Here is a 14837-nt window from a genome sequence, read left to right as displayed (position 1 = left end):
TATTTTGGAAATGTACATCCAGTTTTTTTCTTTAATTTTTTTTGGGGCCCTCAAGAGAGTGGGGCCCTAAGCTGTAGCTTGTTTAGCTTATACATAAATCTGGCACTGCCTGTTTGGTCGGTTTTATATATTAAGAAAGTAGGCCTTTTTATTTCTCTCATCTCCTCTAGTACTGCACCTTGACAATTCTGGATGATGCACAGTACCCAGTCATTGAAGGGGTGGAGACATTTGTCGTCTACTTGAGCTCGCCGCAAGGAGCAGAGCTGGCCAAGCCTTTTCAAGCAATGGTGGCCATTAATGACACCTTCCAGGATGGTAAGAGGGTCAACAAAGAAATATTTTAGTGTGGCTGGCGCTCATAGAATCATAGAATTGTAGAGTTTGAAGGGATTACAAGGGTCATCTGTTTCAACCCCCTGCAATGCAGGAATCTTTTGCCCAATGTGGGGCGCAAACCCACTGTCCTGAGATTAAGAGTTTCATGCTCTACCGACTAAGCTATGTAACTGAGCTTCAGTAAAACAACTTTCTTGGCAAGCTTAGGGCTGATGGGCATTTAAAAATGTGTACATGCACACTGGCTTCTTACTCGTAGTGTGTTTGAATACACCACATGCAGAATTTGTTTCTTTATTGTCTGCAACTGGAAGTGAATAAGCCCATGGGAATGGCTTCTGAAACTGATGGAATATGCTGAAATGGCGAAATTAACTGCCAAATTAAGAGGACATAATGACAAAGTGTTTAAGGAGGAATGGAGATCCCAGATGGATTACCTAATCAAATTAACACCAATATATGATGTCGCAGACAGGATTTGAAATATAAGCAGTGGATTACTAAAGATTTAATGGTCGCAGGGTTTAGATAATAAACGTGTGTGTTATAAAACAGCTAATAAAAAGTAAAAAACAAACATCAGGAAAGAAGTGGTTGGAAATCAAGAAGAAACTTTGTATTTTAAAAAAATGTATATGATGATAATATTGTTAGAGACTAAATAAAAATTAGATACAGTGGTACTTCAGGTTAAGTACTTAATTCGTTCTGGAGGTCCGTACTTAACCTGAAACTGTTCTTAATCTGAAGCACCACTTTAGCTAATGGGGCCTCCTGCTGCTGCCGCGCCCCCGTAGCACAATTTCTGTTCTCATCCTGAAGCAAAGTTCTTAACCTGCGGTACTATTTCTGGGTTAGTGGAGTCTGTAACCTGAAGCGTATGTAACCTGAAGCATATGTAACCTGAGGTACCACTGTATATGAAGTGAAGGCAATGCCAGTACTCAATTTTGAGCACTGGAATTGCCCTTAATGTGGTTCCATAGCTCCAAGCAAGATTTTCAAGGCAGTATGCAGCAGTCCAGCTTACACTGAGCAACAACTTGCTCCGGTTCTCGAGCAGTGGATAGTCAATTTGTGGAATTCACCATCGTGGGATGTGGGGGTGGCTGCCAATAGCTGACATGGTTTTAAAAGAGGATAAATGCAGGGAGGATCAGAAAATCAGTGGCTATTGGTCATGCTGGCTATACATTCCTTCCAGGTTCACAGGCATTCAGACCTGGATGCCAGTTCACACCTGAAAGCTGGTTTCCGAGGAACATGATGAGGAGAGACGGTGATTGTGCTCCTGCTCTGCTTCTGGGCTTCCCAGAGGTATCTGGGAAACAGGATGACGGACTAGATAGGCTGTTGGTCTGATCCAGTGGTCAGCCACCTTTTAGGTTCTCAGATTGCCTCATCTAGCAGGGCCTGAAATCTGTACCTCATTCTCTAGTCATGGGAATATGAAGCACTGCAGAGTAGCATTCATAAGGTCAGCTGTTCCCTATTAGGGACGCAGGTGGCGCTGTGGTCTAAACCACTGAGCCTCTTGGGCTTGCCATCAGAAGGTTGGTGGTTCAAATCCCCACAACGGGGTGAGCTCCCGTTGCTCTGTCCCAGCTCCTGCCAACCTAGGAGTTTGAAAGCACACCAGTGCAAGTAGATAAATAGGTACCACTGTGGCGGGAAGGTAAATGGCATTTCTGTGCACTCTGGTTTCCGTCACGGTGTTCCTTTGCATCAGAAGCGGTTTAGTCATGCTGGCCACATGACCCGGAAAGCTGTTTGTGGACAAACGCCGGCTCCCTCAGCCTGAATGCGAGATGAGCGCCACAACCCCATAGTCGCCTTTGACTGGACTTCATCATCCAGGGGTCCTTTACATTTTACCTTTTACCTCTTGTCTACAACCTACCCTGCTGGCAGAAGGCCTGGACCCCACTGTCCCCTGTTCAAGGCACCAAGACCCCCTGTGACCTAATTAAAACAGGAGTCACGCATTCCTGAGCTTGCAGCTTCTGAGAAATTATGCCCTCATTTTTCAGCATACTGTAGGCCCGCAGAAGTTTGCGTGATTCCTCTTCTTTCCTCCACAGTGCCGAACATGAAATTTAGTAAAGAATTGTACCCTGTGAAAGAGAAGGAGGGCATCCTTCACATTCCCATCATCCGCACCGGAGACTTAAGCTATGAGTCGTCGGTCAGGTGCTACACCCAGGGCCAGACAGCGAAAGCCATGGAGGACTTTGAGGAAAGGAGAAACACGGAGGAATCGCGTGTCACTTTTCTGAAAGGGGAGAAGGTGAGTGGATGTAGCTCACAATGAAACAACAGCCAATGAATTGGTGGTCACATCCGATTTGTGAAACTCCCTGCCTAGGAATGCCCATCTTTACTACTCCCTTTCACTGCACTGCAAAGTGTTTTCTTTTTACAGACAGACATTTATTTACTTCGGTTATTTATATACCCAGTGGTTTTTCCTTAAAAAAAAAATGTTTAGGGGTACTCTCGAGAAAATCACCATTTTATAGTTCAAATCGGGGAAAATTAAATACAGTAAATTGACAAAAGTACGAAGAACATGCATTACCTCATATTACACAGCTGACAGATCACAGTACCTTCCACATTGGCATGAGGTTGTGTGCACTAACGTCTTCCTGATTCCACACATCCACATTCCACTCTGCTTCACACATTAAACGCTCGCTTCTGTCTAAGATTCAGGAAACACTGGGAAAGGAAATGAAGCCGCCATAGGGGGGTAGCAACGGAACTGACGGTTCACAGTGCTATTCAGTGGAGCTGAATATTCACTGTGCTAGAGAAGAAACAATTTTTTTTTAAAAAAAGTTTCTTCTCCCATTAGATTCACAAAATGTTTAGAGGTATGCGTACCCCTGCACCCCCCCCCCGAAAAATGCACTGTATATACCACTTCATAAAGGGACGCGGGTGGCACTGTAGTCTAAACCACTGAGCCTAGGGCTTGCCGATCAGAAGGTTTGAATCCCCACAACGGGGTGAGTTCCCGTTGCTCAGTCCCAGCTCCTGCCAACCTAGCAGTTCAAAAGCATACCAGTGCAAGTAGATAAATAGGTACCACTGTGGCAGGAAGGGAAACGGCGTTTCCGTGTGCTGCTCTGGTTTCTCCAGAAGCTGCTTAGTCATGCTGTCCACATGACCCAGAAAAACTATCTGCGGACAAACCCTGGCTCCCTCGGCCAGTAAAGCGAGATGAGCGCCGCAACCCCAGAGTTGTTCATGACTGGACCTAATGGTCAGGGGTCCCTTTACTTTTACCTTTATACCACTTCATATTTTAAAGCAGTCTCCAAATGGTTTGCAGCATGCGAAAACCTGGCCTGCCTAACAATCAATGCTAGTGCGCTGGGCATATTAGTTATTTTATCTGCTATCCCAGTCTTCCTTTTTCCAGATAGTCCTACTTATTACTGATTTCTTGTATTTTTTTTATTATTGTGCTGGGAGCTGCCATGAACATTTTGCAGGAGAGGCAGCATATTTGTGTTTTTAATAAACAGGTTAGCCGGGTTACCTACCTCCTTGTCCTTAACTCTTAGCATCCTTGGCTCTAGGTAAAGAACTGCACTATCTTTATTAATGACGACTCTGCCTTTGAACCGGAGGAGAAGTTCCAGATATACCTGAGCAACCCTCTTGGAAACCACTGGAGTGGGGCTACAGTTGGCAAGAATAATATGGCCTCCATTATTATCTCCAATGATGAAGATGGTAAGAGGAGCTGGCCTGCATGCGCCAGCCTTTACGTGTTTTCGGACCCACTGGACCAGTGGACCCCTGGCCTTGTCCCTGAATTGTGGTTTGGGAACCCTGAAGCTCCTCTCTCCTTAGTTGGTTTGAGCCTTGCCACATTGCTGGAGCCTCGGGGCATCTGTGCTAATTTCCTGCTTTCCTCCTGCTGCCGAGTTTGCACCGTCAGTCTGCTAGAACAAAACTCTGCTTCTTCACCTACAAGAAAGTGCCTGTATCATTGTTCTTGGGCGGGAGCCAGGGCACAGAGGTTAAAAGGTCATATTTAAGTGCCTAACAATCAATTTACTTAAAAATAGCTTGCAAACATTTACAAATAACTATTGGCCTTTAAATGCAATTTGCAGAACAAGTGGCTCAGAAGAGTTGATAAGTAGTAACGTTTAACTGCAATTCATAAGAAATCTTACCCGCAGTTAACTTCTTATGTATTTATTTACAGCCTGAGTGCACGTAAAAAAACCATATAACCCATCCCTTTCCCAGATATTTATAATTCCTTTTTTATCTACTGGGTCACCACGTTCCTCTTGTGCATAACTTCTGAGTATTTATCTCTGCTTTTCAACAGCACTCTCAACTTAATTGGGCTTGTCTGCTCCCAGATTTTCCTAACTAAGTCATATTTAGTTAGTTTAAGGGAGTTTCCCCATATTTTAACATGTAGAAACCTGGCCACGGTTATTATATATACAGCACTTGGCTCCAATATTCTGGTTACACAGTTCCAGCAGACACATGTATAGTTTTAATTGTATAAACCTAACTCAAAGTGTTCTTCACATCTGGAGACACAAGCAAGCAGCTTTATTTTTCTTCTGTTTCTCTAGCTCCCACCATCGAGTTTGAGGAATCTGCTTACCAAGTCCGTGAACCTCCTGGGCCTGAAGGGGTTGCTTTCTTGAATGTCAAGGTGCTGCGGAGAGGGGACCAGAACAGGACCTCCAAAGTTCGCTGCAGCACCCGGGACGGCTCTGCTCAGTCTGGGATTGATTACTACCCAAAGAGTCGAGTCCTCAAGTTCAGTCCTGGTAAAGCACAGAAAGTCCTCGAGTTCTGCAATAATTGTTTGGAGGCAGAAAATAAGCTTGCTTATGTCTTTTCTTTCAACTCCATTGTGGGTGGGGCGGTCCGGAGAGGCTAATATCTGAAAGACATGGAACAAAATTGCTGGCATCTGTCTGTCTCGAGAGACAATGGAGTGCGCCTCCAGGGGTGAAGTCAACCCACTGGAGATTCACAGCGCCTGCTGTGGCTGCAGAGACTGCTAACTCGTAACTTCTGCCTCCCATGTTGTTTTTGCTGCAATATCACCTCTGAAGTGAAGTGATCTCCCTGGGGTGCAAGTCTGGGCCATTTGTACTGAGATCCTGAGCTGCCCAGACAACAGGACCCTCCTCTCAGCCTTGCTGATGTGGTCCAAAGGAAAGCAGAGCAATATGTTTGGCACCAGCTTGGCTGCAAGAGTTGCTGGAAGGAGACGTACAGGACTGTCCTTCCTTAAAGCCCTTCCGTTCCCTTAGCTCCGCCCAGTCTGCTTCCTTCATCCCAGTGCTGCCCAGCTCCCAAGCCCCTGCAGAACACATGGGATATATTCCTGCTGAAATTAAAGGCCCATTCATTTCGCTTGAGTATCACTGTGCTCAAAGCTGGCCTCTTGAAGTCAGTGGGACCTAAGATTGCTTTGAATGGTGGCTGGGTTGTCCCTGTGGTTTTCTGTTCCTGGGGTCCATGTGTTTTGCTTTTCCCCACAACATTCCTTTGTTCCCCAGCTTACAGTTCCCTTGGCTCCCTTGTTTTCAGCCTCCCTTCCTCCCAAGGCCCCTTCTGCTCCCATTCGTGGCCCACTTCACCATCTGATGTGAGGCTTTGCTCTCAGAACAGGTTTCCCCAGCCCTTTTCCAGTGCATCAATCCACAGCAACTCTTAAAGGCCTTACAGAAAATCTTGCAAGGCTAAGAGTTCTGTGCTTATCGTAAAGAATCAAAGCAGACGTGCCCTCCAGCAATAATATGGGAGGTATATTTTGGATCACAGATTTTTATTAAAGTCGGACAGGCGCCATTAATCCTCACATGGCATCTGTTAGTAAATCTGCCAAGCAATCCATCAGATGACATGCTGTATTTTGTCGTTTTTAGTTTTCTAAAGGCTCCTGGGCCACATCATTAGAGCCAAAGGGGTTACGATAAAAACTGGTGTGTGTGTGTGTGTGTGTGTGTGTGTGTGTGTGTGTTGTTAATCACAATGATTTAGTGGATCTGACCTCAGCATTGCTTTATGGAAGCATTTAAAAGCCCTGTCAGATTACAAGCTGGTTTGACTCAACCCTCTCTCTCGTGTCTGTTTGTGCAGGAGTGGACCACATCGTATTTAAGGTAGAGATCATGTCCAATGAAGACAGGGAGTGGCACGAGTCCTTTTCCCTGGTGTTAGGGCCAGACGACCCTGTTGAAGCTGTCCTGGGGGAAATCACCATTACAATCGTCACCATTCTGGACCAGGAAGCAGCTGGCAGCCTCATTTTGCCAGCCCCTCCTATTGTAAGTGCCTTTAACCTGCGGATCCCTGAGTTATTTGGGTCAGATCACTTCCTGGTGCAACTGGACTTCTCTGCAACCCTTCCCCTCTGCAGGGAGGTGGGACCGATTCGGATGGTCCGCCCCCGCCACTTAATGGATCCAATTGGCTTCCAGAGAGTGGTAGGGGATGCTTTATCCCAAGTTGATGGCCTTTCAGCTGATTCCCTGGTGGCACGCTGGAATGCGGAGTTAACCAGGGCTATTGACTGTCTGGCTCCAAAGTGCCCTCTCCGATTGCATGGAGCCCGGACAGCCCCGTGGTTTTCCCCGGAGCTGAGGGTGATGAAACAATCGTTGAGACGGCTAGAGCGCCGGTGGCGGAAAACTCATTCTGAATCAGACCGGACACGGGTTAGAGCTCAACGTCGAGCCTACCAAGTGGCAATGGCGACGGCGAAGAGGGCCTTCTTCGCCGCCTCCATTGCATCTGCAGAAAACAGCAGCAGGAGACTTTTTCAGGTGGTTCGCAATCTATCGGAACCACCTGTACCACCGGGGCCTGGTAGGGACCCCAAGATCTCCTGCAATGCTTTTGCAAAGTTTTTTGCAGATAAAATCGCTCAGATTCAGAAGGAGGTAGACTCCACCGTGGGAGCAGGGCCAGGGCGGGAGAGTGCTAGAGTTCTGTCTGGTCCTGTTACATGGGATCAATTCCAATCTGTTACCTCCGAGGATGTGGACAGGCTGCTTGGACAAGTGAAACCGACCACCTGTCTCCTTGATCCTTGCCCATCCTGGCTGATAAAAGCAAGCCGGGAAGGGCTGGGCAATGGGCTCTGCGGGGTGATGAATGCTTCCCTCTGTGAGGGAGCCTTCCCAGACCCGCTGAAAGAGGCGGTCATTAAACCGCTTCTTAAAAAAACATCTTTAGACCCGACCAATTTGGCCAACTATCGCCCAGTCTCAAATCTGCCATTCTTGGGCAAGGTGATTGAGCGGGTGGTTGCTGAACAACTCCAAGCACGCCTGGAGGAAACGGACCATTTGGATCCCTTCCAATCAGGATTCAGGCCTCACCATGGGACTGACACTGCCTTGGTCGCGCTGGTTGATGATCTCCGGCGGGCTAGGGACAAAGGTGAGAGCTGTTTCCTAGTTCTGCTGGATCTCTCAGCGGCCTTTGACACCATCGACCATAACATCCTTCTGGACCGTCTAGAGGGGCTGGGAGCTGGGGGCACTGTCATACAGTGGTTCCGCTCCTTCCTCCTGGGCCGTGTCCAGAAAGTGGTGGGGGATGAGTGTTCAGACCCCTGGGCTCTCACTTGTGGGGTGCCTCAGGGTTCTGTCCTCTCCCCCATGCTTTTTAATATCTATATGAAGCCGCTGGGAGAGATCATCAGGGGGTTTGGACTGGGTGTTCATCAGTATGCAGATGACACCCAGCTCTACCTCTCCTTTAAATCAGAACCAGTGAAGGCGGTGAAGGTCCTGTGTGAGTGCCTGGAGGCGGTTGGAGGATGGATGGCGGCTAACAGATTGAGGTTGAAACCTGACAAGACAGAAGTACTGTTTTTGGGGGACAGGGAGCGGGTTGGTGTGGGGGATTCCCTGGTCTTGAATGGGGTAACTGTGCCCCTGAAGGACCAGGTGCGCAGCCTGGGACTCATTTTGGACTCACAGCTGTCCATGGAGGCGCAGGTTAACTCTGTGTCCAGGGCAGCTGTCTACCAGCTCCACCTGGTACGCAGGCTAAGACCCTACCTGCCCGCGAACTGTCTCGCCAGAGTGGTGCATGCTCTTGTTATCTCACGCTTGGACTACTGCAACGCGCTCTACGTGGGGCTACCTTTGAAGGTGACCCGGAAACTGCAATTAATCCAGAATGCGGCAGCTAGACTGGTGACTGGGAGTGGCCACCGGGACCACATAACACCGGTTCTGAGAGATCTGCATTGGCTCCCAGTACGTTTCCGAGCACGATTCAAAGTGTTGGTGCTGACCTTTAAAGCCCTAAACGGCCTCGGTCCTGTATACCTGAAGGAGCGTCTCCACCCCCATCGTTCAGCCCGGACACTGAGATCCAGCGCCGAGGGCCTTCTGGCAGTTCCCTCATTGCGAGAAGTGAGGCTACAGGGAACCAGACAGAGGGCCTTCTCAGTAGTGGCGCCCGCCCTGTGGAACGCCCTCCCATCAGATGTCAAAGAGATAAATAATTACCTGACATTCAGAAGACATCTTAAGGCAGCCCTGTTCAGGGAAGTTTTTAATATGTAACGCTGTACTGTTTTTAACACTGATTGGGAGCCGCCCAGAGTGGCTGGGGAAACTCAGCCAGATGGGCGGGGTATAAATAATAAATTATTATTATTATTATTATTATTATTATATAATTAGCTGCAGTTGCAAGGTCCCTTCCCTGGAGTTCCAAACCTTGTATTGTGTCCCTGCAGGTGGTTACACTGTCCGAGTATGATCACGTAGAAGAAGAAGCCAAAGAAGGAGCTAAGAAGTCTCCCTCTCCGGGCTACCCGTTGGTCTGCGTGACGCCCTGCGACCCTCACTTCCCCAAGTACTCGGTGATGAAAGAGCGCTGCGGCGACGCCGGGATAAACCAGTCCTCCATACAGTTCAGTTGGGAAGTGGCTACGCCCACGGACGGGAATGGAGCCAGATCTCCCTTTGAAACGATTACAGACAACACTCCCTTCACCAGTGTCAATCACATGGTATGTGCAGAGACTGTCAAGGGGGCTTTGCAGCCAAAGGAATGCAAGCGGCAAATAGTTACCGTATTTTTCGTCCCATAGGATGCTCCGTCCCATAGGACACACCTAGTTTTTTGGGGGGGAAATAAAGGAAATTCCCCCCCTTTATTTCCCCCCCAAAACCAGGTCGGAGAACAGCGGGATGGCGGCGCTGCGCCTCCCCGCTGTCCCCCGAGCTTGTGGGGCTGGCCGATGTCTGCCCGAAGCGCGGGGCGCTCTGCTTCAGCGCGCCCTGTGCTCCATGCAGCAGGCTGCTATCTGCAGCGTGGGGAGCCCTGCGGGAACTCCCGCAGGGCTCCCCATGCTGCGGATGTCTGCCTGGCGCTCGGGGTGCTCTGCTTCAGGGCGCCCCGCGCACCGGGTGGCAGGCTGCTATCCGCAGCATGGGGAGCCCTGCGGGAACTCCCGCGGGCTCTCCAGGCTTGCTGATAGCTTCCTGAAGCGAAAGCCTGTATTCGCCCCATAGGACGCACACAGATTTCCCCTTCATTTTTGGAGGGGGAAAAGTGCATCATATAGGGCGAAAAATACGGTAACTCTTTATTTTCAAAGATAACGCTTACAGACGATTCTATAGCTCTGGATACCTACACATGTCAATCTAGCAGCTAGGCAGCTATTCCCAGGTCCATGTTCTATGGAGCAGTTGCAGCAACAGGGGACTAGTCATCAGTTTATGTACTTTCCCCCGATGGGCTGCTTACACACAGCCAGAGACTATGCCTGCGTGAAAGCTTCCTCTGCTCCTCCCTTTTCAGTCCGCTCCTGGTTCTGGGAGACAGTGGAGCAGGAGATGATGGGGAAGCACCTGGACCTTCACTTGCCTGACCTGCCTCTTCCTCTTCCTCCTACCCCTCCTGTGCTCCCCCTCCAGCTCTGAAGCTTCCCCTGCCTCTGAGTCTTGCCTCCTGGCTGGTACAGTCCCCCACAGAACACTGGCCCTCACTCCCAAGTTGGCAAAAGGCTGCCTTTGACAAGCAAAAGCTTTTCTCCCTTGACCTGCTGCCTTTGATCTTTCTAACTGGAGAGGCTGGTGATCAGAGCAGAGAGTGTCCTAGCTGGCTTCCTGATCTTTCTCTGCTTTGTTTCCATCGCCTTATACTTCTGTATTACTGTTTTAATATGTGCGTGGCATAGTTAAAGGTAAAGGGACCCCTGAGCATTAGGTCCAGTAGTGACCGACTCTGGGGTTGTGGCGCTCATCTCGCTTTATTGGCCGAGGGAGCCAGCATACAGCTTCCGGGTCATGTGGCCAGCATGACTTAAGCTGCTTCTGGTGAACCAGAGCAGCACACGGAAACGCCGTTTACCTTCCCGCCGGAGCGGTACCTATTTAACTACATGCACTTGACGTGCTTTTGAACTGCTAGGTTGGCAGGAGCAGGGACCGAGCAACGGGAGCTCACCCCGTCACGGGGATTCGAACCGCCGACCTTCTGATCGGCAAGCCCTAGGCTCTGTGGTTTAGAGCACAGCGCCACCCGCATCCCATGTCCCATGTGGCATAGTTAAGCCTCTTTAAATGTGGATGGACAGAAAAGTAATAATGTTCTATTAATATATTGAAGCATTTAAAAATATATATAAGACTATTAGTTGTTTAGGCCACACTGAGAATCATTTCTCCTTCCTTCCTTCCTTCCTCTCTCTCTCTCTCTCTCTCTCTCTCTCTCTCTCCCCTTCCTTCCCAGGTGCTGGACAGCATTTACTTCAGCCGGCGATTCCACATTCGCTGTGTGGCCAAAGCCGTGGACAAGGTTGGCCACGCCGGCACCCCACTGAGAAGCAACATAGTCACCATTGGGACAGACAGCGCCATCTGCCACACGCCAATAGTGGCTGGAACAGCCCGGGGGTTTCAAGCGCAGTCCTTCGTTGCCACTTTGAAGTATCTGGATGTTAAGCACAAGGAACATCCCAACAGGTAGAGGACTTCCAAAAACTTTCAGGGAAATGGTAGAGAATTTGAATTTAATAGATATTTGGAGAAACAAACATTTATTAGACAGAGAGTTCACTTTTTATTCAAATGTGTATAACAGCAGTGCAAGGATAGATGCGATTTGGCTATCCAAAGAATTAGAGTTAAAGGTGAGGAAAATAGAAATAAGGCCAAGAACAATATCAGATCATAATCCATTAATTTTAGAAATGCAGAATGAGAAACAAACCACTTTCAGATGAAGATTAAAGGAAGATCTATTAGAGGACCATTTAAAAAAAAAATGGAAAAAGTATTAGGGGATTATTTTGAGCTAAATTTGAACAAGGGGACAAATGTACAGATAGTATGGGATGCTAATTTTAGAAATGCTCCCAAGTGATTCTCAGAAAAAAAGAAAGATAAAGGATGATATCCAACATTAGTCATACTCAGAGCAGAACTATTAAAATCTCAGCCCCTTGATTTGAGGAGGTCTGTTCTGAATATAAATTGGTTCTTTCTTTGACCCAGAACTTTTCTCCTTGACCCGAAGAAAGAAAGGAATGCAAGGCATAAATGGTCACTGCCTTCTTTATTTGGAACTTTTACTGCATTTTTTTTAAATGAAGGGAAGATCAAAAGATGAAACAGGCATATAATACCACTTGGGGTGGTGTTGGGAAAGTTAACACATTTGCAATCAATTTCCAGGGGTCTACATTTTAAAAAATTCCAAACACTTCAACATTTAGGGTATTGCTAATGAAGGCATCTGCGGCTGAAAACGGAAAATGGACCAAATAAAGTATCAGTGAAAATATTTCTTAAACAAGCTTGGTGAATCTGTTTTTGAAAGGATCAGCAAGCTGGGGGGAAACTGAGAGCTGTTTAGATTTCAGCCCCTCATGCATTGCTATATTAGGAATGAGTCTCGGATTCAAATATCTCCTCCACACCTCGACATCCTGCTGTTAACTGAATGTAGGTCCTCTCTTACATTTGGCAGTGAACCAGCAGGCTGAACAAGGTTGATTGCATGTGCAGGTCTGAAGTGTGTGCAGTTCTGGATGCTGGCCACTAATTTTATGGCTACAACCCTCTACCCATTTAACTGGGATAAGAGACATCACCTTGTGACACAACCTTGATGGCAGAAAGTGAGGAGGAATTAAAGAACCTTTTATTGAGGGTAAAAGAGGAGAGCGCAAAATATGGTCTGAAGCTCAACATCAAAAAAACGAAGATCATGGCCACTGGTCCCATCACCTCCTGGCAAACAGAAGGGGAAGAAATGGAGGCAGTGAGAGATTTTACTTTCTTGGGCTCCATGAACACTGCAGATAGTGACAGCAGTCACGAAATTAAGAGACGCCTGCTTCTTGGGAGAAGGGCAATGACAGGCCTCGACAGCATCTTGAGAAGTAGAGACGTCACCTTGCCAACAAAGGTCCATATAGTAAAAGCTATGGTTTTCCCAGTAGTGATGTATGGAAGCGAGAGCTGGACCATAAAGAAGGCTGATCATCGAAGAATTGATGCTTTTGAATTCTGATGCTGGAGGAGACTCTTTAGAGTCCCATGGACTGCAAGAAGATAAAACCTCTCCATTCTTAAGGAAATCAGCCCTGAGTGCTCACTGGAAGGATAGATCCTGAAGCTGAGGCTCCAATACTTTGGCCACCTCATGAGAAGAGAAGACTCCCTGGAAAAGACCCTGATGTTGGGAAAGATGGAGGGCACAAGGAGAAGGGGACGACAGAGGACGAGATGGTTGGATAGTGTCTTCGAAGCTACAAACATGAGTCTGACCAAACTGCGGGAGGCAGTGGAAGACAGGATTGCCTGGCATGCTCTGGTCCATGGGGTCACGAAGAGTCGGACACGACTAAACTACTAAACAACAACAACAAGAAGACACATCAAGCTTGGTGGGACTTGCCTCTGAATAGACATGTGTGAAATGATGAACTTGGAAAGTTGCCTTATGCCAAGACAGGCCATTGTTCCATCCAGCAAAGTTTTTTCTATTCTGCTAGGCGGCTGCTTTAAAAAGCAGAGACATCACCTTTCTGACAAAGGTCCGTATAGTTAAAGCGATGGTTTTCCCAGTAGTGATGTATGGAAGTGAGAGCTGGACCATAAAGAAGGCTGATCGCCGAAGAATTGATGCTTTTGAATTATGGTGCTGGAGGAGACTCTTTAGAGTCCCATGGACTGCAAGAAGATCAAACCTATCCATTCTGAAGGAAATCAGCTCTGAGTGCTCACTGGAAGGACAGATCCTGAAGCTGAGGCTCCAATACTTTGGCCACCTCATGAGAAGAGAAGACTCCCTGGAGAAGACACTGATGCTGGGAAAGATGGAGGGCACAAGGAGAAGGGGATGACAGAGGACGAGATGGTGGGACAGTGTTCTCGAAGCTACCAGCATGAGTCTGACCAAACTGCGGGAGGCAGTGGAAGACAGGAGTGCCTGGCGTGCTCTGGTCCATGGGGTCACGAAGAGTCGGACACGACTAAACAAATAAACAACAACAAAGGCGGCTGCTCCCTGGGGTTTCAGGAATGAAACATTCCCAGTCCTTCCAGGGATTAAAACAGGGGCCTGTGCTGCAAGGCAGTGCAATTTGCATTTTGTTATGTTCATGCAATACTTGTGTCTTTTACCCAGTGCATCCTCTCTCCTCTCCCCACTTCAACTCCTGCCGCTTTGTGGTTTTCCAGAATCCATATCTCAGTGCAGATTCCACACCAGGACGGGATGCTGCCTCTCATCTCCACGATGCCTCTGCACAACTTGCACTTCCTCCTGTCAGAGTCCATCTACAGGCACCAGCATGTCTGTTCCAACCTGGTCAGCATCCAAGATCTTAAGGGCATCTCAGGTAATCAATTATGGGCCGCTGCCACTTAATGTGCGCATTCGTGAAGCAGCAGTTTCGCTGCTGGCATCCTGCAGGGCTGGTCCTTGACGGCAGGGGTCCCTGTAGAGAGGCCCAGAAGACCACCTCCAGGTGGGCATAGATCAATGGGCATAGGGGGCTTGGCCTGTGATGTTTCTTGAGCCCTACGTCTCCAGACCCCGTGGCATTTGCACAAAGATGCAGGCAGAGAAATAGGCAATCGTCCTTGTCTGCCTTCATTCTTGAATAGGGTTGCAGGTCAGCTTCTTGCAGGACTAGATGCTGAAACAAACGTTCTATGTGGTCAATGAGCAGTTTGACCCTGATGCTGTAAATAGCAGATATTATCTGCCTAGTTATGCATGGTTTTTTGGTAAAGTAGAAAGGAAATAAAAGGTAGGTAAAATAAAAGGAGAATTCCCTGGGTGCCTAGATTGGGGCAAGTACTCTGAGAGCCAGTATGGTGTAGTGGTTAAGAGCGGTAGACTCGTAATTTGGGGAACCGGGTTCATGTCTCCGCTCCTCCACATGCAGCTGCTGGGTGACCTTGGGCTAGTCACACTTCTTGAAGTCTCTCAGCCCCACTCACCTCACA

The 14837-nt window shown here is 48.1% G+C and overlaps 1 protein-coding gene across 1 annotated transcript in view; it reads left to right on the top strand.

The window, feature by feature from the left end:
* Window positions 1-14837, top strand: part of FRAS1 (Fraser extracellular matrix complex subunit 1) — a 354385-nt gene that overhangs the window by 315270 nt on the left and 24278 nt on the right. The window contains exons 57-64 of the mRNA XM_053404373.1: window positions 171-318; window positions 2424-2629; window positions 3930-4086; window positions 4956-5156; window positions 6481-6668; window positions 9101-9376; window positions 11107-11339; window positions 14064-14224. Coding sequence (XP_053260348.1) covers window positions 171-318; window positions 2424-2629; window positions 3930-4086; window positions 4956-5156; window positions 6481-6668; window positions 9101-9376; window positions 11107-11339; window positions 14064-14224 — 1570 coding nt within the window. The remainder of the gene's footprint in view (window positions 1-170; window positions 319-2423; window positions 2630-3929; window positions 4087-4955; window positions 5157-6480; window positions 6669-9100; window positions 9377-11106; window positions 11340-14063; window positions 14225-14837) is intronic.

The sequence above is a fragment of the Podarcis raffonei genome, chromosome 9 (assembly GCF_027172205.1).
Source record: "Podarcis raffonei isolate rPodRaf1 chromosome 9, rPodRaf1.pri, whole genome shotgun sequence".
NCBI lineage: Eukaryota > Metazoa > Chordata > Lepidosauria > Squamata > Lacertidae > Podarcis > Podarcis raffonei.
The sequence above is the reverse complement of the archived record's forward strand: the minus strand, read 5'-3'. Positions and strand labels throughout refer to the sequence as shown.